Raw genomic sequence first — 24544 nt, forward strand, 5'->3', positions numbered from 1 at the left:
TTAGCGGTTTCAAATGTATCCGTTTTGGAGAGCTTTTTTTAATAAGAAAACAGAAAACAGAGCAAAAATATGCGTTTTGAAATGAAAACGTTTTACTATGTACATGGCCTGAGACGATATGAGGAATCCTTTCATTCTAAAGCCATCTTCATGGTGTTCACCATCCACATTCATTTCATTTAGTACCCTAGTTTTCAGTATTGAACAGTTTCCATTGAGGTCTATCGTGTTACTGTTGATCTCGTGCTTATGTTCTGACACATTGTCTTTGCAATACTGTTCAGACTTTACCCTGACTTCTCCTCAAACGCAATCCAAGACTGACACAAACATGATTTAATAATGCAAGAGAATAATGCGTTTCTCCTTACGATTAAACTCGCATCTTTCAAAATATATACGACTCTCTCTCTCTCTCTCTCTCTCTCTCTCTCTCTCTCTCTCTATCTCTCCAGAGTGTTACATCAGCTTCATAGCCCACTCAGTCTCTTGTTTATCCCACACTATATAATCAATTTGCATGCACTAAACTCAGAATAAAGAAACAAACAACTCACCTTGAAGCCCCTCAGCTGAAGAAAGCATCCACTCTATTACAGATCCCACGTTCTTTTCCGAGAGTCGTGTTGCGTCGAGCACTCAGGAGTTTACATCCTGTTAATGTGGCATGAATTTTTTTTTATAGCACACTTCATGTGACGTGTAAATCACACCTCACTTCCCCTGTTTAGGAAAAAAAACAACAACAACACAAACCTTAACCGGATTCATTATGTGAAGCCATTATGTGTCGATTCGGACCATAAAACTTTAGAACAGCCATTAATTCTGCTTCACAGGTTCACTTCCCGGCTGTGTTTGTGCCTTGAGCATGAGGTTCTTTATTTTGATTATTTATATACATTATTTAAACCAGATCGGAACTCATATTATTAGAATGCAGCTATTGGCGTTTGGGATAGAACCCAGATCTGGGGCAGTTCTTATTAAAATGCAGTGTGGGATGCTTCCTATTCTTTTTGATCAGCTCTTGAAGAGTTATTGGGGATGAGGCACGAATTCACAACGAGAATGTGGTGATGTTCCAATCCACCACGTGGAGCTGGGCTAGGAAAACCTTCACTAGGGCACTATAGTTTGGCTCTCCAAGCCTACGGGTAATTGAACAAGGAATGAATTTTCCATGATTATAACAGAGATGCTGTTTCAATCCAGTGATGGAGCACAACTTGTATCTAAGACGCAACAAAGGCCCAGATTTTGCAAAGCTAATCACCTCTCGATGAAGCAATCGAATGATGGAGATTAGGTTATAAAAGTCCTTATTTGGGCACATTTGTCAGACACCCTTATCCAGAGCGACTTACACTAAATGGACAAAAGTATTGAGACACCAGACCATGGCAATGCCTCTGTTCACAAACTGAGCTCCATGAAGATATGCTTTACATATTTTGAAGAGGAAGACCCCTACTACTGATGACTGAAAATCTGTAGGATGAATGTGAACGCTGACTGCACCCCAGGCCTCCTCACCTTCTCACCTACATCAGTACCTGACTTTACTAACACCCTTGTGGCTGATGAACACAAATGTCCACAGGCACACTCCAAAATCTAATGGAACATTTCCCAAAAGTGTGGAGGAAATTAAAAGAGCAAATTGGGATTAAAAAGCACATTCCAAACTTATGATGAGGTGTCCGCGAACTTTTGGCAATATAATGTATCTCAGTTATACAGCTGGCAATTGAGACTTAAGAGACAGCAGCATAGTGCTGGGATTTGAACCTATGAACTTCCGATTTGAAGTCCAACATCTAATCCACAATATGTTTCTGCAGTTACGTTTGGGACAAGGCAAAGATTTTCTAAGATAATCAAAGGTGATGTTCCAATCCAATGATGGAGCCTAGGATAGTAAACGGTTTTATTAGGGCACGAAGAATGCTGCGTTTTCAATCCAAGTCTAGGGTTGAATTTATATTTGAAGCAAAGTCCAAATATGCTAAGATAATATGAGGTGAATGTCCAATCCAGCATTAGAGCTTGGGTTGTAAAAGCCCTTGCTAGGCCTCTGTGGTCTTTCTATTCCAGTCCAAGGGGTACCTAAAGGGAATGAGAGCTAGTGCTAGCCCATTTGTGCTTGGGACCAAGCCTAATATATGAAACTAATAAGAGAAGATGTTTTAATGCAATGATGGTGCCTAGCTTGTAAATAATAGCCTTTATCGAGCCAGAATGATCTGAGCTCTTTCGATCCAAGTCTGGGGGGTAATGGATGCTTGCATTTGTGTTTGGGACAAGGCCCAGATTTTTGTGATGCCAAACATGCTCAATGTAGGTTTCTAAATCCTCTTACAAGGGCACAGTGAGTGGTGGTGTTTCATTCCAAGCTTAGGGTTAATAGATGCATGCATTCATGTTTGGGACAAGGCCCAGATTTGTGAAGGTATTGAAAGGTGATGTTCCAATCCCAGGCTAGCAGCCCTTCAGGCCTGATGAGTGCTTTGCAGATTTGTTAGACCATTAAACGGGCACTTCTCCAGTCTCTCCACAAACGATGGCTGTTCACAATTCTAACTTAGATTGTGCCTGAATTTGCAACGGGGCTTATTAATGACCATTGTCTTTGCAATCCAAGGCTAGTGGCCCTCAAGGGCCGATAAGGGGTGTGTTTTGGGACAAAATTTAAAAGAGCCTTTATTAGGACACAGTAGGTGGTGAGCTAATCCAGGGACTGCACCACTATTGTGCTTTGGATAAGAGCCTTTATTTGTATAAACCCCTACTGGAGCAAATGGGGGTTGTTTTTTCAACCCAAGGCCAGCATTAAGTGTTAATCAGTGTGTTTGTTTTTTCTTTTGTGTGTGTGTTTGATACAGAACCAAGACTTTGTTGGAAAACTGATTCCGGTTTAGCAAATGCTTTATCCTGATCAGGGTTTTGTGGATCTGGAGTTTATCCTGGGAACATTAGGAGTAGGCAGGAACACACCCTGGATAGACTGCTAGGGAATTTAATGGGCCATGAATAGCAGTGTTGTCCCAATCCAAGACTAGTTACCTTTAAAAGGTGTTTTAATTTGTGGTTGACTCACATTTGATTGAGCTTCATTGGGGCAATTCAGACCACCAGGGGCTGATGGCTAGTGATATTTGAGGGTTTAATGTGCATTTGGTCATTTGGGTGTGTTTGGTGCTACGTTTCCATTACCTCTGGCATTTATTAGTGCACAGTGAGTGTGGCATGTCAAATCTGAGGTCAACAAACCTCCAGGGCTGACAGGCGTTTGTGTTTTTGAGACGGAACCCAGATTTGTGATGATAGGAAGTGATGAGGAGCAAAGTGAAGACACCCTGTGGTCCCAAGTGGGACACATTGCACCCTCCCACTACCAGCTCCAACTCAGGTCCTTCATCATTTATTTATTATGACACATGTTCCTGTATCATTCATGGACTTATTACCTGCTGTATTTTTCTTCCTGTCTTTCCTTCTTCTTTTTTTTTTTTTTTTGCACTCGACACTCGATTTGCTCAATTACTCGCCATCAATCCCACGAATGTTTCGAGCAAGCACTTTTCGAATCTTCCTGACATTACGCACAGCTACACAAATGTGAACAAACCAATTTGCTCCACGCCGCAGCGAGTGATCAAAGAGCGCGAAGGAGCCGAGCGAGAACAATTTGGGAAAACGTATCGGTACAGTAAAGGATGAAATAAAGCTCCTAGCTGTTCGTTTCAGGGCTACACATATGCCATGTAATTGAGCAGGATCCCCCCACCCCCCCTTCTTTCCTGTAGCGCATGAAGAACAAGTCCTGATTGTTATTAATGCACTTCATACTCCAGAGCTGCTGATTTCAGATGATGCCCCGTGTTCTCCCTGTAAAGCAATTTCCTCCCTGTATGCAAATGCTATTACAACGCCTTCGGCTCAGTCTATCATGGTGGAGTTACTTATTTATTTATTTCCCGGAGATCCCTCGTGCTAATGCGTGTTCTTTTTGGTACAGCTTGTGCCTTTGCATAACGAGAATGTATATTATTAATATTTTATTAAGCGCAGGGTGAAAACGGTATCTCACTTCATCACACATATACATGATGTGAAGTTCATGATACTTTATACCACTGCAATTCTGCAATTTTTATCTATTTATAGTAACCCCACCCACAAAACACTTTTGTTCCAAAAAATTCCTCATTAAGTTCAAGTTATGCCCTTGTCATAATGGCTCCAAAAAGGGGGCTATTAAAAAGCGGCCCTTACATTTATATTCGTCATAAAACTGAGAAGCTATTACAGGTTAAGGGCCTTGTTTAGGGGACCAGGAAGGGCAGTTTAATGTTGCTGGGATTTGAACTCACAACCTTCAGATCCAATACCTAAGTCCACTGCCTTAACCACTAAGCTACCACATTTACCTAATAATACACTTACAATTGTCTCATTTTTAATTTTTATACAATTTGAGCAGTTAAGGGTTAAGGGCCTTGCTCAGGGGCCTAGAAGGGGCAGCTTGGTGTTGCTGGGATTTGAACTCACAACCGTCAGATCCAATACCTTAGTCCACTGCCTTAACCACTAAGCTACCACATTTACCTAATAATACACTTTTTTATTTTTATACAATTTGAGCAGTTAGGGGGTTAATGGCCTTGCTCAGGGGCGCAGCAGTGGCAGTTTGGTGTGGCTGGGATTTGAACTTACGACCTTTGAATCCAATGTCCAATGCCTTAATCCATTGCTTTAACCACTAAACTACCAAGTTTGCATTTATGGTATTTGGCAGATGCCCTTATCTAGGGCAGCTTTACCAATTTTTTTATACAACTTCATCAGTGGCATCTTGGTGGTGCTGGGATTTGAACTCACAAACTTTTGCCTCATTCCCACAGTTCATGGATTCTACTGTTTTGTTTGCTTGGTTTGTACTTTACATGTCAGGATTATGTCACAAAGAAGTTTCCCATCAGCCACTGCACCTCCCGGGACTATGTTACATGTCGTTTTGTGCACAGGATTCATGTTCACTTAATTAGCACTTATATAGAAGCCCACAGTTCACCCCAATCTGTCTTTCTCAATTTCCTGAAGCAGCACCAATGTCGAAAAAGACCTTCTGACCAATCAGAATTGAGCATTTACAATACGGGGACATAGGATAGTGTAGTGCTGAACCCTAGGCTCTGAGCGGTGTAAAGCACAGATGTGTTAGGGTTTGGGGTGTGATTATGATGTAGTAAAAAATAAGCATGCTGTAAAATCAGCATATTAATGGGTACGAGGATTAAACGTTTGCGCGTTGAGTCATCGGTTTCTACAGCCTTTCAAAATGCTGTGATGCTTTTTTGAAAACACCGCTGGGCCTCGCGATAAGTCAGTTATTGCTTTCGAACTCCCACTGACTTGTTCATTAAACTTCACATTGGTATTCAAGTTGGTGGAGGTTGAGAGGCCTTCAGGTGCATCCCCTGACATCACCGTACGCACTTCAGTTAACAAATATAAGTGTCGTAGCGCCGAGGTGTTCTTAACATAACTTCGGTTTATACCAGCGTGTCCCCTTTGGGGCAAACCCATGGCGTTATAAGGGCTTTTTTCGGAATGTTATTATCTCAGTTGAAGTTTATTACATGAGCCTTTGGACTCACAAGCCCTCCTTTTAATATGAATCACCTATTCATTTCTATGCTAATATCAACCTTCTTTTTGGAAAAAAATTATTTTAAGTACAGACAGACTATGTGACAGAATCTTTAAGGAAATGCTGCCATGTGCAAGCAAAAGAAGTGTACATTGACAATAAAGGAGAGATTGGGAAAGCCATGGATTAGGAAGTCCTAAGAGGCCATGCATTAAAATATTTTTTTCTTTCTTGTTTCCCTGTGATCACAACATAAACTTTTTTTTGTGTATTCCACATAAGAGCATCAGGCAGCATCATCACAGCATCATGGATGATTCCAAGAAATCCAGAAAGAAAAAAAATATAATGCATGACCTCTTAGGACTTTCATAATGGGTCTTATATATATATATATATACACACACACACACACACACACACACACACACACTGTATATCAGTGGTGGGTGGTCAGGGGCAGCAAAGCCTTCTCTGCTGGCCTAAACACTATCAGAAGCACTGACCTACATTTACAACCTAAATTCTAATATTTGTTCCATGAAATTGTATGAATTTATTCCCAACAGTTTATGTGGATGTTAGATTTTTTGTCCAATCAGATTTCAGCCTCTATGTGCTGCCCAGGGCCTTCAAAGTCAGTACTGCTGGCCCTTTTACCATTGAGAATATTACCAACGGTTCTGTTTCCTTTACCAAACAGATTTCATTTTCGCCTCACAGAATAGCGTCAGCATTTTTCTGTCCTCTGATTCTGATTTCTGTTGCAGCCAAGTTTGACTGGCAAAACACATCTGTAGCTCTGCACACATTAATACATCTGAGTTAGACTTTTTTATGCCTACAGAGGAAAATAAATTGATTTGGTCTTGAACATACTTAAAAATCCATTTTGAAGAAAAGCTAGACATGGTGAGGAGGTCGGCCAACCCTGAAGCGAGCTAGCATGTTTCAGCCTGGGAAAGGGTTTGTTCACCACTTCCAGACCAGTGAATACGAGCGATACCACTGGATTACAGCCTCTGAGGAGCGCTGCACATTACGAGTCTGAATCTCTGGTGAGTAGGTTGTGTTTTATTTACATTTTTGTTTTTGTCATGTTATTAGACAAATATTGATTCTGAACTGCTCCAGATGATGTAGGTGCACAGTTGAGGTTATAGTGTTGAGGTTTGGAGTCTTAACTGGGTTTCTTGCTTCAGTAAAATGGTTTTCACCCTCCATATGTGAAATGCCTCTCTCTCTGTAATGCCACGTGTTGTTATATTGCGTTTTTGTACAGTATTGATGGTTTCTATAATTTCAATGTGATAGTGGTGGTATTAAGAGGTGGATTAAGTTGGGTATGTCCTCACTGAAGGCCAGGGTACCAAATGCACGGCCCCCATCACATACATATCTGCTCATGTATATATTGTATGCACATTACACTTATGTTTACAATATAAACAGAAAAAACAAAGAGAGAAAACCATGTACATATAAGAAGTGATGTTTCTTTAAATCATAAACTTTGATTAAGGTCTATGAAATGTTGCATATTTGATGCAAATTGTTCCAGTTTATGATTTACTGTTATTTGCTCCATTTCATAAATATCTACTGTGTTTCCATTCATACATTCAGGGTAGGATTCTCCTGTGACATCCATTTTTTTGCTAAAACTCTTTTATTAGATTCATTAAAATCACTTTTGAACCATTTCTGGGGTATTTTACCAAAAACAATAAAGTGTTTTTTATATACAGTGGAACCCGGTTATGTCGATGTCGTAGGGGGTCGCCAAAAAGCATCGAGGTAACCGATGATCGAGATAAACAAAAATCAAAATGGCGGCAATAAATTAACGTGCTTGAAATTTCTTTATGTACATGATGTGCGTTAATAAATGAGAATGTGCATGCACGTGTTTTTGGAGGTTTTTACACAACAGCGTTGCCGCGATTTGTTTGATGAAGTCATGCTATAAAAATGTACATACAAAAGGCATAAGTGCACCTACTAACAGCAGAGATTTACCAGTATACAATACAAACCACCGTCCATTCTCCATACAAACCTTTATTATATTCTCCAACATTATAAACACACAGATCGCTCAAAAAAAAAAAAAAAACAGCGGCTGCACAGTGCCGTCTCACATTTAGTCCACATGTGGAAAAAAAGAGAAAAAAACAGTAACTAAGTTTCTGAAAACTTATGACCATCAGGCTGAAGTAATCCGCACAAACACACAAAGCAAAGTGTCCGAAAAAACTTACATCCGCGATGCCGAGGGGGAGATAAGCCGAGAGAGAGAGAGAGAGAGAGAGAGAGAGAGAGAGAGAGGGAGTTTGTGAATGGAAAAATAGGAAAATTAAAAAATACAGCGACCGGCACGCGCGAAGCCGGAAAAACCGGAAGATCCAAAACCGAACCAAAAGCGAGGGACAGAAAAGTCTCAAACGTGAACGGCCGAAGGGGCGTGGCAGGTGCTTTCTCGGCCGCTTTCTCTGAAGCTCGGCTTCAACTCCTTACCGAGAGAGCCGTGCTCCTTACCCTGCTCGCCCGCCGGTAAGGAGCACGGCTCTCTCGGTAAGGAGCGACGCGCACGCTCGGTAAGGAGTTGAAGCCGGGAGCGCCGCGCTCCCGTTCATCGCATAACATTTAACAAAAAAATGCATATGTGCACTTACTAACAGCAGAGATTCACCAGTATACAATACAAACACCTGTAGTATCTGTAAGGTTTGATTTTTCCGCCACTTCATGAGTTCTTCTGCGGCTGCACAGTGCCGATCGACATAACTGACGTTAAAATTTCTAATTTTTCCCCCCTTGTGCTCGAGATATTAGGGTTCCGCGACATAACCGATAAAAAATGCTTCGAAAAAGCGAGAATTTGGCGGTTCCACTTCAAAAACGTCGACTTAATAGGGTTGTCGAGTTAACCGAGGGCGAGATAACCGGGTTCCACTGTATATATATATATTCCTGGTGTGGACTAGTGAGAAAATATCATCTCCACAAAATCCTGTCCTGTAGAAGTTCAAGCTCAAATGGTGAAATGAAACATTCACCCCAGCATGAATTATGTGAATTATCCAGCAATAATTTCAGGGCAGTAATAATAATAATTGATACTTGACGTGCAATAACTTGTATAACTGTCACTGTAGTGTTCCTTTTTCTCCTATCTGTTTCACTACTGCTTCACTTTTCATTCCACTTAATATACAACTGCATATTTATTACATTTTTATTTATTTCCGTTTCATTTTTACTTAAATTTTACAACTGCAATCCAACAATTCCCCCTATGGGATCAATGAAGATTCCGATGATGATGATGACGACGACACAAGCTGCTGATTCAAGGAATTCAGTCTTTTACAGGTCACCAAACATAATCTGGAGAAAGAAAAATCCGAAAGTATACTGATCTAGAAAATACTCATCATACTGAGTCTGGTAGATCCTATTTCTGGAAGTTGTTGATCAGAGGCTAAAATCCAGATGTAGAAGCTGAACCAGGAGCTTGGTTAGTACCATAGCAACACTCAGGAAAATTAGAACACTTGGTGGTTTGGTGTCCGGCCTCGCTTTCTCCCACTAGACCCCCTGGAGATCTGGTTAAAACCTGTCAGGTGGTAGCGGTCTCAGCCTATATTTATCTCAAAACGACCATCGCATGGCTTTACAATTTCACTTCTCATCATCCTTTGCATTATTAAACATTTCAAGATACTACCGTGCATCAACTTGATAACACATTATGGTTCATGTCTTACTTGGCTTTGTATATCACAGAAAATTGCATTTTATTTTATATTAATATTGATGGCTTTCAGAAATACTGGTATTGGTATTGTGTATTGGTGGAGCTGACACCAGACTGGTATTGGATAGAATAGAAAGTTAATGGTAATGCTGATCCTGATCCTACACATGACCTGGGGTTGTGTACAGATCTTCATGGAGCTGGATTTGGGCATTGTCATGCAGGAACAGGTTTGGGTCTCCTAGTTTAAGTAAAGGGAAAATTTCATGCTGCCACATTTGGCTGAAAAACAGGTTTCCTGATACCTATAATGATACTGCATTGAGTTCAGACCACCAGATTATCCAACTGAGAGATTTTCCAGACTGAAACTGAACGCTTGGCTCCACATCTCACTTGTATACCTGTACAAATCCACCCAATAGTTCACTTCAAGATATCTTAAATCGAAAAAAGTACAATTGCTTAATCACCACATAAATACTTTATTTTAATAGAGAATAACAAAAGCAAAATCATTGCATATACAGACATAGAGATGGATACAGCTGGAGATACTGTACATTCTTCCAGTTTGACATCATCCAGGACAGAAGATTCCTGAAGATGACTTGAAAACTGATTGGCTACAAATCCAGACATACATTCACTCAGACGCAGTAACATTTCACAACTGATTTCAGAATCTGTGTTTTTTATCCATTGGCTTGTGTTACTCTAGAAACAATACTATATACAACTGGTGTTACGTGTCTGTGCTGTTACCTGGTTTCTATTTTTCCTCACTCCTTGTTTGCTCTGCCCCCCCATCTGCTAGTTGCCACCCTGTCTGCTAGTTGCCCCCATCATGCTAGCTCATGTGGTTTGAGAACAGGTAAGTATGTGTGCACACCTACATTCCACCATGTAGGTTTGATCATTGTTTAGACACCCTGGGTTAGAGGGCAGGTGCCACCCCTTGTATTTTCCTAATCGCGTAGCCAAGTGTAGTCAATTAGTGTGTTGCTGTTTGTTAGTTAGGCTAGTTTTCAAAGTACAGCCTAGAGTAGTTTTTTCCCAATGGTTCTTTTTTTGGCACTGTCCATGTTCTCTTGCCTGTGCCACTCCGCTAGGCCTAGACAAGGTAGGAACGTAACACAATTACATAAAGAATATCATTGACTGATGTGTTAGAGTGGAATTATGCTTTATATCATATGCAACGTTTCATGATTAGAGCTTTATTTTAGGAACGAGGACATCAGTGTTACGTGTGATTTCTCAGGATCCTCGCCTTTTGAAGATCAGTCCACTGACAGTAGTGATGAGAGAATCACATGTACTGCTACTGTATGCACTTTACTGCACTACATCACACCCTCACTGTATCTGTACACACTAACGCTTTCATATAGATATATAATGTGCTTATATACGTCTCTTTATACTGCATATATTTATTCTCTTTTACATCTATAATATCAGAGTTTTTGGGCAGCTGTTCTACATTTACTTTCCAGGGGGATAAACAAAGTGATCGATCTATCTATCTATCTATCTATCTATCTATCTATCTATCTATCTATCTATCTATCTATCTATCTATCTATCTATCATCTATCTGTCTGTCTGTCTGTCTGTCTGTCTATCTATCTATCTATCTATCTATCTATCTATCTATCTATCTATCTATCTATCTATCTATCTATCTATCTATCTCATCTATCTATCTATCTATCTATCTATCTATCTATCTATCTATCTATCTATCTATCTCTCTCTATCTATCTATCTATCTATCTATCTATCTATCTATCTATCTATCTATCTATCTATCTATCTATCTATCTATCTATCTATCTATCTATCTTCTCTCACTATCTATCTATCTATCTATCTATCTATCTATCTATCTATCTATCTATCTATCTATCGCTATAAATCTATCTATCTATCTATCTATCTATCTATCTATCTATCTATCTATCTATCTATCTATCTATCTCTCTCTCTCTCGCTATCTATCTATCTATCTATCTATTTATCTATCTATCTATCTATCTATCTATCTCTCTCTCTCGCTATCTATCTATCTATCTTCATCTATCTATCTATCTTCTATCTATCTATCTATCTATCTATCTATCTATCTATCTCTCCTCTCTCGCTATCTATCTATCTATCTATCTATCTATCTATCTATCTATCTATCTATCTATCTATCTATCTCTCTCTCGCTATCTATCTATCTATCTATCTATCTATCTATCTATCTATTCATCTATCTATCTATCTATCTATCTATCTATCTCCTCTCTCCTATCTATCTATCTATCTATCTATCTATCTATCTATCTATCTATCTATCTATCTATCTATCTCTCCCTCTCTCCCTATCTATCTATCTATCTATCTATCTATCTATCTATCTATCTATCTATCTATCTATCTATCTATCTAAATTTTTTACATCCAATACAGAATAAATGCAGCTGGGAGTAAACAAAAAGCAGGTGAGCGAGTTTATTGGTGGTTTTATTTTATAAATGAAGCAAGAATGAATGATTGAATGAACCACCACTAATTAACCGAAAGAGTGGAAGTCCAACTTTTATTGGAAGGAAGTGACAGAATCGTGCATACTTACAGTAACAGACCCTCGGAATGTTCCTTGGATGTGTTTAAGTGAGCGCTGGATGTATTAAGGCTGCTAACGTTATCCGAGCTGGAAAAGGAATGAAATCCTGCTTTTAAGACATTTGTAGATCGATATTTGCTTCAAAATATGTGCTTAAATAAAGGGGGGGGAACAGAGTCCTCCTGAATATTTCTACACATTTTTACACTTTGTTAGCCATTTTTATTCAATCTTATGTTTCATTCTGATCCTTTCCACATTAGTGCTCCAATCTTATCCAATAGACCAACGGTTAAACGTCTTACCGTGCTCTGTTCTGTGTGTTATTATAGAGAGGATTCCCAAGAACCAAGCTCAGGAGAAGTGCGCTTAAGTTCCAGAGAGGAAACATGATGACTGATCTTAAAAGTGGTGACTTTTTGAAATAAATGAATCAAAGTTTATTGTATTTATACACCTCAAATCGCTCACACTACTTTGTAAACACCCTGTTATCGATTTATCCATGGTGTTTGAACAAAAAACACACATTGTTAGTTAAAAAAATAAAAGAAGGTCAAAATCTGGCCTGGTTTTCAGAGTCGTGAGAACAGGTTTGAGCTCATGAGTCTGTGTGAACGGCCTTGGACATTTTGGTGTGGTCGTTATCTTAAATGATAGAGGTATAAGACAGTAAACAAAATGAAATACTGTGTGGGACACATCAATACTCAATTCAGTGACTACAGTATATACAGAGGAACAAAACTATAACAGGGCCCTTAGACAAAAGTTCTGATCAAAACCTTCCAAATATACGTGCAATACTATGAATCATTACGGAAACTATTACATAGAACACAATGCTCTTCGAGGAACTGCCCAGTGGTCCAGGTTCATCAACATTTTCTGGTTTTTATCCCAAAGATCGAAAGCTACCAATCCAAGGTCCTTTGGCTTAAAATCATAAGCCTGAAAAAAGCATCAGATTTATTGAATGGTTTCTGATTCATAGCATTGAACATTTATTTGAATTGTTTTGATCAGAAATTTTGTCTATAGTTTTTGGATTCCACCTCATGTGGTGTTTGGATACTGGACTTTCTTGAGTATTTAAAGGTTCTGGCATGGAGAAGCTGGTTTTGGATCTATGATGATCACAATTGTTGAGCTCAGTAGCTTCTGGTTCCTCAACGTCAAATGTCTCTCATAATCATCACTCATAATCACACACTCCAGTACTCATGTTAGTTCTCACTCTCCAGTGTTCTGTATTGTTTAAAGACTATAATCAAACTCTTGATTTCACCCAAATGAGGATGGGTTCCCCTTTTGAGTCTGGTTCCTCTCAAGCTGGTTCCTCAAAACATCTAAAGGGAGTTTTTCCTTGCCACAGTCGCCATGGCTGCTCATCAGGGATAAATACACAACGTTCACCTCAACTGTTAAATTCTGTAAAGCTGCTTTGAGACGATATCTGTTGTGCAAAGCGCTAAACTTGACTTGACTTAAAGGTGTTGTTCCTCTGTATAGTCACTGAATTGACTATTCATGTGTCCCACACAGTATCCCTTTTGTTTTCTATCTTATAACCTATAGCTCAACAGGACACCTATCATTTGAGATAACGACCACACCAAAGCGTCCAAGGCCGTTCACACAGACTCATGGGCTCAAACCTGTTCTCACGACCAGGTCACTCTGAAGTCCATTTATCTAACATCTTTTTTCTCTCTTTGTTTCTTTAATGAAAAAACTGTGTGTTTTGTTCAAACAGTAACCTGCGAATGTAAGAACATTCACCACGGATGAATCGATAACAGGGTGTTTACAAAGTAGTGTGAGCGATTTGAGGTGTATAAATACAATGACCTTTGATTCATTTATTTCAAAAAGTCTCCACTTGAAAGATCAGTCATCATGCTTCCTCTCTGGATCTTCAGCGCACTTCTCCTGAGCTTGGTTCTTGGGAATCCTCTCTATAATAACACACAGAACAGAACACGGTAAGACGTTTAACTGTTGGTCTGTTGGATAAGATTGGAGCACTAATGTGGAAAGGATCAGAATGAAACATAAGATTGAATGAAAATGGCTAACAAAGTGTAAAAATGTGTAGAAATATTTAGGAGGACTCTGTTCCCCCCCCCTTTATTTAAGCACATTTTTAGAGAGAAAATATCGATCTACAAATGTTTTAAAACCAGGATCTAATGCCTTTTCCAGCTTGGATAACAACAGCAGCTTTAATTCGTCCAGCGCTCCCTTACAGGATAGGAACCTCAATGTTCTATTGTAAGTATGCACGATTCTGTCACTTCCTTCCAATAAAAGATGGACTTCCACACTTTCGGTCAATTAGTGGTGGTTCGTTCATTTGGTAATTCTTGCTTCGTTTATAAAGTGAAACCTCTAATAAAATCTGTACAAGAAACAAAAGTGATTCATTTACCTCCTGAATCTTTTCTCCGGCTATTTGTTCAATGGCAGCTGCATTTATTCTGTTTTGGATGTAGAAAAAAATGATTTCAATTCCCAAACTTCTTTACGAACAAGCTGCTCATTAAGATTCCCATTAATTCCATCTGTCTGGTCTGGAATTGTAGCTTTTTCTAACAATTTGTAAAAGTGTGAATTTCGATCAGGATGGTCATAAGACTGAATCTGTATCTGTTTAATGTGGAAAATCACCCGAATAAAGTAAGACAAGACTGTTAATCTTCTTATTCAACAAGTCAAGTCAAGTCAAGTTTATTTCTATAGCGCTTTTCACAACAGACATTGTCTCAAAGCAGCTTTACAGATTTTAAGAGTTGAGGTGAATGATGTGTGTTTATCCCTTATGAGCAGCCATGGTGACTGTGGCAAGGAAAAACTCCCTTAGATGTTATGAGGAAGAAACCTTGAGAGGAACCAGACTTAAAAGGGGAACCCATCCTCATTTGGGTGACATCAAGAGTTTGATCATAACAAGCAAAGAATATATAGTACTCAGTATGTCAGATAAATGTAGAAATGAGGGTCTAATCTTTTCTTTTTTTTAAAGAAAGCACGTATCACTTGTTTTGTGTGTTTTGTTCTAGCCATCCTCTAAGTGGCTGTATGCTTTCCACATGCCATATGCATGAACTGGATAGTCGCCTGCAGCAAGGCAATGAAAACGCTGGCGATCAAACTCATGACCCCTACGGTCCCGGCAAGAAATGAGAGTCTGAAGCGAGGATCCTGAGAAATCACCCGCAACACTGATGTCCTCGTTCCTAAAATAAAGCTCTAATCATGAAACTTTGCATATGATATAAAGCATAATTAGTTCCTCAGTCAATGATGTCATCAGTCAATGATGTTATTCTTTATTTAATTGTTGTATATAATATTGATGATTTCTTTTTTTTTTGGTTCTTAAACAAGACTGTGAAAGATGCAATGTAATGCAAACAAAAGCTCTGTTTTTAGAGTAACACAAGCCAATAGATAAAATACAGAATCGGAAGTGGTGAAATGTTACTGCGTCTGAGTGAATGTATGTCTGGATTTGTAGCCAATCAGTTTTTAAGTCGTCTTTAGGAATCTTCTGTCCTGGATGATATCAAACTGGAAGAATGTACAGTATCTCCAGCTGTATTTTGTATATGCAGTGATTTTGCTTCTGTTATTCTCTATTTAAATAAAGTATTTATGTGGTGATTATTCAATGGTACTCTCTCTTTTTTTTTTTTTAGATTCAGAAGTGCACTATTGGGTGAATTTGTACAAGTGAGATGTGGAGCCAAGTGATTAGTTTAACTCTGGAAACTCTCTCAGTGGGATAATCTGGTGGTCTGGGCTCAATGAAGTTGAAGTATCAGTATAAGTATCAGGAGACCAGAGATTTTCAGCCTGTTATGAAAATTTGGAGGCACATCTATATCTATATCTATGTATCTATAGGATGTCTCTGGATGTGGTAGCATGAAGTTTTCCATTCATTTCAACTTGTTCCAGCATCTCTGTATGAACTCAATGCTTTTTATTTGCAAAAATAAAAATATATATAAAAATATATAACAAATAGTGGACAAAAGTACTGACACACAACCATCTGGATGCAATTGAAACTGAAAGCAAGAGCATTAAATCTTACTCAGACCCAACAGGTTTGGAGACCCGAATCTGCTCGCTTCGTCTCGGCCTGCCTCTGTGCAGCTGGGGATGGTTTTACATCAATGGTCTGGGGATCTTTAAAATTATGGAGTAACACAGGAGCTTTGAGGATGGATTTGGACTGTAGTTAATGTCAACAGTCTGCTACACTGACTCAGGACTACAGATCTCAACATTGTTTACGTGTAATAAATAGACATTTGGTGCAACCCAGATGAGCATGGGTTTCTCTTGAGTCTGGTTCCTCTCAAGGTTTCTTCCTTATGCCATCTCAGGGAGTTTTTCCTTCACCACAGTCGCCACCGACTCAATCATCAGGGACAAACTTACACTTATAAAGAACATCTTATTTATTTTTTATCACCACATTAACTGCTATGAGACAATGTTCATTCAAGTAAAGATCTCCAGCCCTATAACACATTTGGGATGAATGTAAACGCTGACTGCACCCCAGGCCTCTTCACTTCACCTACATTAGTATCTCTCTTTACTAACACCCTTGTGGCTGACTGAATCTCCACAAATCTCCACAAAATCTAGTGGAACATCTTCCCAGAAGAGTGAAAGTTATAATGACAGTATGTGGGGACTGATTTGAATGCAGAAAATTCTTTGTTTTGTTTTTTTTTTCATTTCTGTAACATTACATCCCTGAATTGTTTGTTTGTGTGCTTACTACACTGTATAATATAAGATCATGAAATCTATCCAGAATAATTCATAGATTATGGGTAGGATCAGGGTTTACCTTTATCTTTATATTTTATTCAATCCAATACCAGTCTGGTACCTGTACCACCAATACTAATACAGATACCAAAGCCGTATTTTTGAAAGCCATCGTTTTTAATATAATCTCAAATGCAATGGACTGGACTTTTCTTTTGTTACATGTATTTAAATGATTAATCATTTATTTATAAATTTAGACAAACTTATAACACAGTATAATTCTTCACATAAACCATATTCAAACTGTCATCATGTATTTCTAACTTTCTGCCTCTTTCAGGGTTTTTGTTTATGAACAAGGGAATGGTGAAATTTTCCCTCTTTCTTCTTTGAATCTCCCGCCTTTTGTAATAAAATTTCAGATCGTCCAGATGATGGACGATACCTGACCTAGTGACAGAACCCCAACGTGTTTGTTTGATCAACAGGAAACACAGCAGAAGAACCAAATATTTTCAATTTATATTCAGCAAATAACAAAAAACCTTGTTTTAGGAGAATCAATTCCCTTTATACAACACCAGTATCAAACTTCTGCTTTAGGATCGATCCGGCTGTCCCTATTCGTGGGCTCGAACCTGTTATCACGGCTGTCTGAACAGTCCTTGTTGGTCTATTATTCAACCCTAATGTTATCTTTCTCTTTCTAATAAAGTATGTGTCCTTGTTTCATCCAATCAGTAAAACTACCAGTGAGTGTGAGAAACTTCAACAATCTTCCTGACCGACAAATCAATTAATAAGATATAACGCCTGACTATAAAGGTATGGAATGATTCAAAGATATGGCATACGAGTTGGAATCAAAAAGTTTTGAGACTAGTTCTGCGTTCCTGCCACTTCTGGAATGAGTCCTGAAAGTTTTCTTTGTCAATCGTCATTTTGGAGTAAAAACGGCGACCTTTGAGTTGGATCTTCATCATCAGGAAGAGGGTGAAGTCCGCAGTAGAGTGTGATGGGTGCGGAGATCATGGTGCTACTGGTGAGAAACTCACGTGTGATGAGAAGCTCGGTCACAGGGTGTGCACGTGGTCAGAATAGCACCAGTTGCACAGCTCCTGATGTACACAGGATGATGTCTTTTGGCACACTGAGTAATGAGGGTCGGTGCTCCATGTGACTGTGTGTGCAGTCTTGTGCGGCCATCTGTTTACAAAACTAGTCTCAAAACGTTTTAATACCACCTCGTATAATATGCAATAGATGCATATACACACTGTATGGATATAAAGTATTAGTACACCTGATTTTTCCAGCCATAAGTGATTCTTTCCAAAATGTTACCCTAATTCTACCAGGCGTCTCTGGATGCTGCACTTAAACTAGGAGACCCAAACCTGTTCCAGCATGACAATGTCCCTGTGAAGATATGCTTTACATGAGTTAGAGTGGATGATCTCCTGCTATAGAGCTCTTACTTCAACCCGATTGAACACCTTTGGGATGAATTGAAACGCTGCACCTCTTCAATCTACATCAGTACCTGACTTTACTATCCATATTTTCTTGTAGTGCTGAAATTGGCTAGACTTAGTCCCTTACAAGCAGTTACTAAAAAAGCCGTTTTTCCAATTAGACATTTTCTATAATAAATGCTTTTATACAAGCTGCGATTCAGCACTACATTTCTGCATGCTGTTTTTTTGCATTATTAAAAACAGCAACGCAACGCATCCCATTGTTTCTTTTCCTCTGCAGTTCTTTGTCCCTGACAAACGCTGAGGAGGCACTTGTGTACTTCATGGCCATCTGGTATAGAGTCAAAGATCACCTGAAAGAGGAACAGCAAACATTCCTACTATGTACCGTCCTCTCTGACATGTTTCCATATGGCTGAAGTCTATGCTAATGCTTTCTCGGTTAATAATAGCTGTGACTTTTTTGACAAGTTGGTGTTTAAGGTGTGGGCGTTTTTGTGTGCAATAAAAGGGAGTTTCTATGCAAAAGGAAAACTTCGCACTTGTCCAAGGCATTGACAGTCTCACATGTGAATGGTGTAGAGATAAACTTGCGGAAAGACATGGAAAACAATGAGCGTCTGAGAGGGCATGAGGGTGAAAAATGTTGGAGTATGTTCGGCTAACCGAGGTGAACTTATCCCTGTTGTTGTCCACGCAAGATGAAGTGTCCGTTGCATCCTCCACTGTATTAAACACTATTCTTCAACTTCACCACTGTGTATGTAGAGTATACAGTACATGCTGCAAGCAACAAACTGACACAACAAGCAATTTATTCGATGCTTTTCAAATTAAGTATGACACAGTAAATTGGCAAATCCAATGATAGCCTAATGATTCTTTTCTACGTCCTGCATAGTCCGATATTTCTTCAGTTTGCTACTAACAGCCAGCAATTCTTTTACATTCACAGACAGTAAGGAAAGTAGACGAATTACATTAGTAAACGAATGTAACGAATCATGTTTACTCGCGTTACTGTAAATGAGAATATTTTTGTGTACTACTTTTTGAAGTAGTTGTTTAAAGTACACAGATCAGGCGTAACATTATGAGCGGTGAAGTGAAAAACACCGATTCTTTCTTCATCATGGCACCTGTTAGTGAGTGGATTTATTTATTAGGCAGCAAATGAACATTTTGTCCTCAAAGTTGATGTTAGAAGCAGGAAAAATGGGCGAGCGCAAGGATTTGATCGACTTGGACAAATTGTGACGTCCAGACGACTGGGTCAAAGCATCTCCAAAACTGCAGCTCTTGTGAGATGTTCCTGGTCTGCAGTGGTCAGTATCTATGAAAAGTGCTCCAAGGGAGGAAACAGTGGTGAACCGGCGACAGGGTCGTGGGCGGCCGAGGCTCATTGATACACATGGGGAGCGAAGGCTGGTCCGTGTGGTCCAATCCAACAGACGAGATCCTGTAACTCAAACTGCTAAAGAAGTTCATGCTGTTAATGATCGATGGGTCACGACTGTTTTAGCAGTTAAATACATAAACGATATTGGGCAGGTTTTCATACAACTGGTTGTTGTATTGTACTTAACTGCATGTTAAATCATATCTGTTACTGAGTAAAAATAAATGAATAAATAAAATAATGCAAATGGAAAAAATCACTCCCCAGAAACTATTGTACTGATCGATTGATGGGTAGAGAACAAATGCGCTAAACCCAGAAAGAAAGAAAGATGAAGATGGACAAGACAGACCCTAGTGATCCAGACCCAGCTGAAAGGGAAATACTGTCGATTTGTAAAGAAACAAACCCCTGGCCATTTTTTAAACGACACTTTACTCTTCATGAACTAGCAGCTTATAAAAACTTGACATTAAACATACACAAGCATGTTGAGTTCAGTTAATAATACTTATATCTTCAGATTACATAATTGCTGTACTGTTGCTTTGCATCACTGCGTGACATTGCTAATGTTGGTTAGCACCAGGGTTGGAAATTAAGGTGACTTGGGGCTAAAATTCTTACAATACACAATTAAGCTAGCTGTATTATCAGTGTCATGATTTAAGTATCATGTAAAATGAATGAAAAGTGTTATATATTTTGAATTAAGACTGTTGCATTCGATTTGAGCATGACTGAATAACCAGTCTCACACTTTTTTCAAAACGTTGCGTTTCATCACCGCGGAAAAACGCCGGTGTCGTCAATGCGTGCGTTTACTGTCTGAGTTCTGAATCTGCGCTTTTAATTTCTCTCATTATCATAATTGACATTATAACAGGAGGGGATTTTTTCTGTAAAAATGCATAACTCACATTAGACTCAATCATGGACTCTGTTTTTTTTATTTATTTATTTTTTTCTAGTTTGAAATGTATATCTCTGTGTTCTTTTGGACCTATGATAGAATCCCCCACCTCAGCCCTTGCTGTAAAGAAAAAAAAGTCAATTTTAAACATGCTACATTTACTTGAGTAGATTTTACTTATGTCAAATTTTATTGAAGTAATAGCGCTTTTACTTAAGTAGAATATTTATTTTACTCTTTCCAACTCTGTTAATGGAAGACAAAAAAAACCCAACATACAATCTATATCTACAGTTTGCTCTTGTCATTACCCTGACCCCTTTTTAGAGACATTAAAAAATAAAAAAAAATTAAAAAGAAGCAGTAAACATAACCGATGCCTTGAGTGTTTACATGTCTCTGGTACAGCTAGCTCACTTTGCTAATCTGCTTCAGCAATGACACCTAGCATGTAAGACATAAATCATTCAACTGATAAATGCATTATTTCGTCAACTTCAAAAAATATCTATACCAAAGCTGATATAAGTGTACAGATTCCACAGGGTGCCGGACATTCCCATAAAGACAAGCGACTAAACGGCACGAGTCTTGTCCATCTATTAGCATGACTTGATAATGGAGCATGGATGAAAACCTGCCTACATGCTTATGATCAGTGGTGGACAGTAGGGAAGTGAATGTAATGCGTTACTGTAAGTTAGCTTTTCCGCATGTCTGTACTTTACTGAAGGATTTTCATTTGGGAAACTTTAACTTCAATACATTTCAAATTATCCCACTGTTCAAAAAAAAGGTTTTTGGCTCATGATAATTTAAATAAAGATCAATCAGTGTTTGACTCATTAATATAATTTTTCACATAATTTTCACATAAACTGAGTTCATTAAGCAAAGAGTCTTGTGAGAAAAATAATAACAGGCACATTATAGCCATAAATATGTAAATAATAAATCTGAGTACTTTGGATACTTAAGTACATTTAAAGGCAAATACTTTTGTACTTTTACTCAAGTGATAGTTAAAGGAAACACTTTTACTGCAGTGATATTTTACCGATGATGTCTCTTGTATTTCCTGTTGTCTCTCTCCTTCTCTGCTGAACTGCATCCTGATCTTGACCGTGTCTGTAACAACCTTCACTACAGATGTCTCTAAACACCACACACACACAAGTGGCTTGTAGTAAACTTTATATGGACTTTTTTATTGGGACCCCTGATTTTTTCAGCTATATGGGGTTCTTTCACAAACTTTTTGTAGGACGTATAGGACGTCATTGGATATGGGAGCATGAACTTGTCTCTTCATTCGAAAGTTGTTTCAGCATGGCAATACCTTTGTGCTCAAAGCCAGCTTTATGAAGATCTGGTTTATGTGATTTGGAGTGGAAGATCTCCTGCTATAGAGCTCTATTAAACACGTTTGGGATGAATTGGAACGCTGAATGAGGAGTGCGAAGTCAAGCTTTCAAGTATATAAACAGATTTACCCTTACAAGTTTACACTCACGTGTAGTGTTTAGTTTATTTAAGTGGAACCCTGGTGTGTTTTCATCTTTGGTATGGTTAAGTTCTTCCTAAAAGTATCCAAGCCTGAGGTGAAGAAATGGAGAAGAAACGAGAGAACATTAGAAAGAACGAAAGGAGAGAGTATCAAGACTCAGAAGGGAAAACTTTCTTATCTGGATGATCATTTTAATAGATAGATTCTTTAGCTAGATTGATAGATTCTTGTCATTGCACAGGTAACAACACAATTTTCAGTCCTTATGGTGCATAAAAATGTAATCTATTTAAAAAAATTTTAAAGTGATCTGCTAAAATATTAGTATTGCACATAGCAAGTCTTTATACAGATTGTGGATGGAAATAAACAAATATGAGGTCCATGAAGTGTATAAACGAAGTGTGTAGAGTGCAAATAGATCCAAAGCAAATTTACGAGCAAAAAGTCCTCGTCAGGATGATCATTCTGTGTATCCAGGAATTTATGAGATGAAGCGAATCTTATAAGTATGAGCATCGGCAGTGTAATCTCATGTATGTATCATAAGCTTTTAATCCTCAGCACCTGAGAGAGGTTTTCAGGTGATGAGATCTCCAGCCAGAAGTTAGCATCAAGATGAATTACTGGTATCTCAGGAGTAGCATGTGTAGCTTGACATATATTGACATAGAGATGCTGTGAATCTCATTCCATACCATGCTATACCATACATTTCTATAAATATATAGTAATAAATTGAGAGTGGCTCCATGTTCTCTGTGCTGTGTGTGTGGTTATTTAATTGAATTCAGCATGTACAAACATGGGTTTGTTTACTCTTCTTTCATTCAGCCCTACACCCCCCCTTCGATAATGTTTCTTTGCTTTTTGCTTTATTAAATTATGAGTTATGAGAAAACAGACTAAATAACAAGCAAATCAAAAGCATCGGCTGTGTTCTGATTTGTATTCAGCAACCCGAGAAAAAGGCCATGCTCTCTTTACTACCGATCCCATGCCCTAGCTAGTCTTATAGAGAGACACCTTCCTTTTGTTTCTGTGCAACGAGCTAGGTTATAGAACTGTATGACGATTTTCTTTTGACCAAACAAATAGATAAATGTCCAGATGATCCACTTTCTTTTCATTGAAAAATCCTCCATTAACAACAGCTTGGCATCAAACAGTTTTTTTCTCCAAACATTCAACCGAAATACTTTGCCGTGCCTCTTCTAAAACGTGCCGAAGATGCTCTTCACTAGTTGGAGATTTCTTTCTTGTGATCCAGTTCATTCCAGAGAAGTTCAATAGGATTTAGGTGCGGTGACTGGGCAGGTCGTTCCACGATAGATATCACTCCAGATGACTGTTTGCTCTCTAAACTCATTGTTAGTTCCATTGAGCCACAGTCCAGATAGAATTGCATGGTGTTGAAGTATGGAATGGTTGCCATGTTGGTTTACTTTCACCCGTAATTAGTCTCCAACCTTCCCTGATTGGAAACAACCCCAAACCATTAAACTTCCACCTCCATGTTTGACTGTGGGGGTGAGGCAGTCTGATAACATCTACAATTCGATTTGTTTTTATTTGTATTGCGCTTTTAACAATGAACATTGTCTCCAAGCAGCTTTACACAGATAATGTGGTGATAAAAAATCAATAAGATGTTCTTTATAAGTGTAAGTTTGTCCCTAATGAGTGAGCCGGTGACGACTGTGTTGAAGCAAAAACTCCCTGAGATGGCATGAGGAAGAAACCTTGAGAGGAACCAGACTCAAGAGGAAACCTGTCCCCATCTTGGGTTGCACCGAATGTCCATTCATCACAGATAAACGATGTTGAGGTGCAGTGATGGTGATCAGATGCAGATCTGTAGTCCTGAGCCAACATAATTTTTCCTGTTCTCAAACTAAATTTGTCTCCTCTGGCCACAGAACATTTCTTCCACTCATTCACTGTCCAATTCTTGTCTGCTTTTGTCTTTTATTGAGTTTGTTGAAACAAAAGGAACATCCATGTGCCTCAAAATCCAGAAAAGACTCAGTGTTTCCACACTGCAGATAAGCAGTAAAGCAACACTTCCACAGTAGTAACACTACAATAATAACTCTGAACCAAACCGCAGGCATTTATATGGAATTTTGCTGCTACACCAGAGACACTTCACGTCCCAGTGGTGAGTGTTGAAACTGAGACTTTTTAAACACGTCACGCTTCAGCGCTCGACGCTCCAGTTCTGTATGACCTACTGCTTCTCCGCTGAGCTCTTCTTCTTTCTAGACATTTCGACTTGACATTACCAACAGCCATAACAGGACAAAAACTGACTTGCTGGAAAAGGTTATATCATATAAAATCATTCAGCTCTTTAGTATGACTCTGTACTATGGAGACTACACGGCTGATACACTATAGGGGCAAAAGTATGTGGA

At 38.8% G+C, this 24544-nt stretch overlaps 1 protein-coding gene and 2 long non-coding RNA genes across 3 annotated transcripts; 2 read left to right on the top strand and 1 right to left on the bottom strand.

Annotated features, from left to right (window-relative positions):
• Nucleotides 1-9903: 9903 nt before the first annotated feature.
• LOC124392616 lies at nt 9904-12418 on the bottom strand. The gene is made up of 4 exons (XR_006927183.1): nt 12339-12418; nt 12043-12120; nt 10182-10530; nt 9904-10042 (listed from the first exon to the last, which is right to left on the bottom strand). It is a non-coding gene; the product is annotated as an uncharacterized LOC124392616 (long non-coding RNA).
• LOC124392617 lies at nt 10470-12439 on the top strand. The gene is made up of 3 exons (XR_006927184.1): nt 10470-10539; nt 10646-10745; nt 12366-12439. It is a non-coding gene; the product is annotated as an uncharacterized LOC124392617 (long non-coding RNA).
• Nucleotides 12440-13908: 1469 nt separating this feature from the next.
• On the top strand, nt 13909-15702 carry zgc:193726 (uncharacterized protein LOC561161 homolog). Its single transcript, XM_046859763.1, has 3 exons — nt 13909-14018; nt 14239-14307; nt 15096-15702. The coding sequence occupies exons 1-3, from the start codon at nt 13933-13935 to the stop codon at nt 15217-15219; spliced, it is 279 nt and encodes a 92-aa protein (XP_046715719.1). The 5' UTR covers nt 13909-13932; the 3' UTR covers nt 15220-15702.
• Nucleotides 15703-24544: the final 8842 nt, after the last annotated feature.

Source organism: Silurus meridionalis, chromosome 10 (assembly GCF_014805685.1).
Source record: "Silurus meridionalis isolate SWU-2019-XX chromosome 10, ASM1480568v1, whole genome shotgun sequence".
Lineage (NCBI taxonomy): Eukaryota > Metazoa > Chordata > Actinopteri > Siluriformes > Siluridae > Silurus > Silurus meridionalis.

Bases quoted from the DNA above. Each gene is read 5' to 3' on its own strand.
- zgc:193726 (XM_046859763.1), top strand. From the start codon at position 13,933: ATGCTTCCTCTCTGGATCTTCAGCGCACTTCTCCTGAGCTTGGTTCTT. The intron at 14,019-14,238 runs GTAAGACGTTTA...TGCCTTTTCCAG, and splicing joins AACACACAGAACAGAACACG to CTTGGATAACAACAGCAGCT. The intron at 14,308-15,095 runs GTAAGTATGCAC...GTTTTGTTCTAG, and splicing joins AGGAACCTCAATGTTCTATT to CCATCCTCTAAGTGGCTGTA.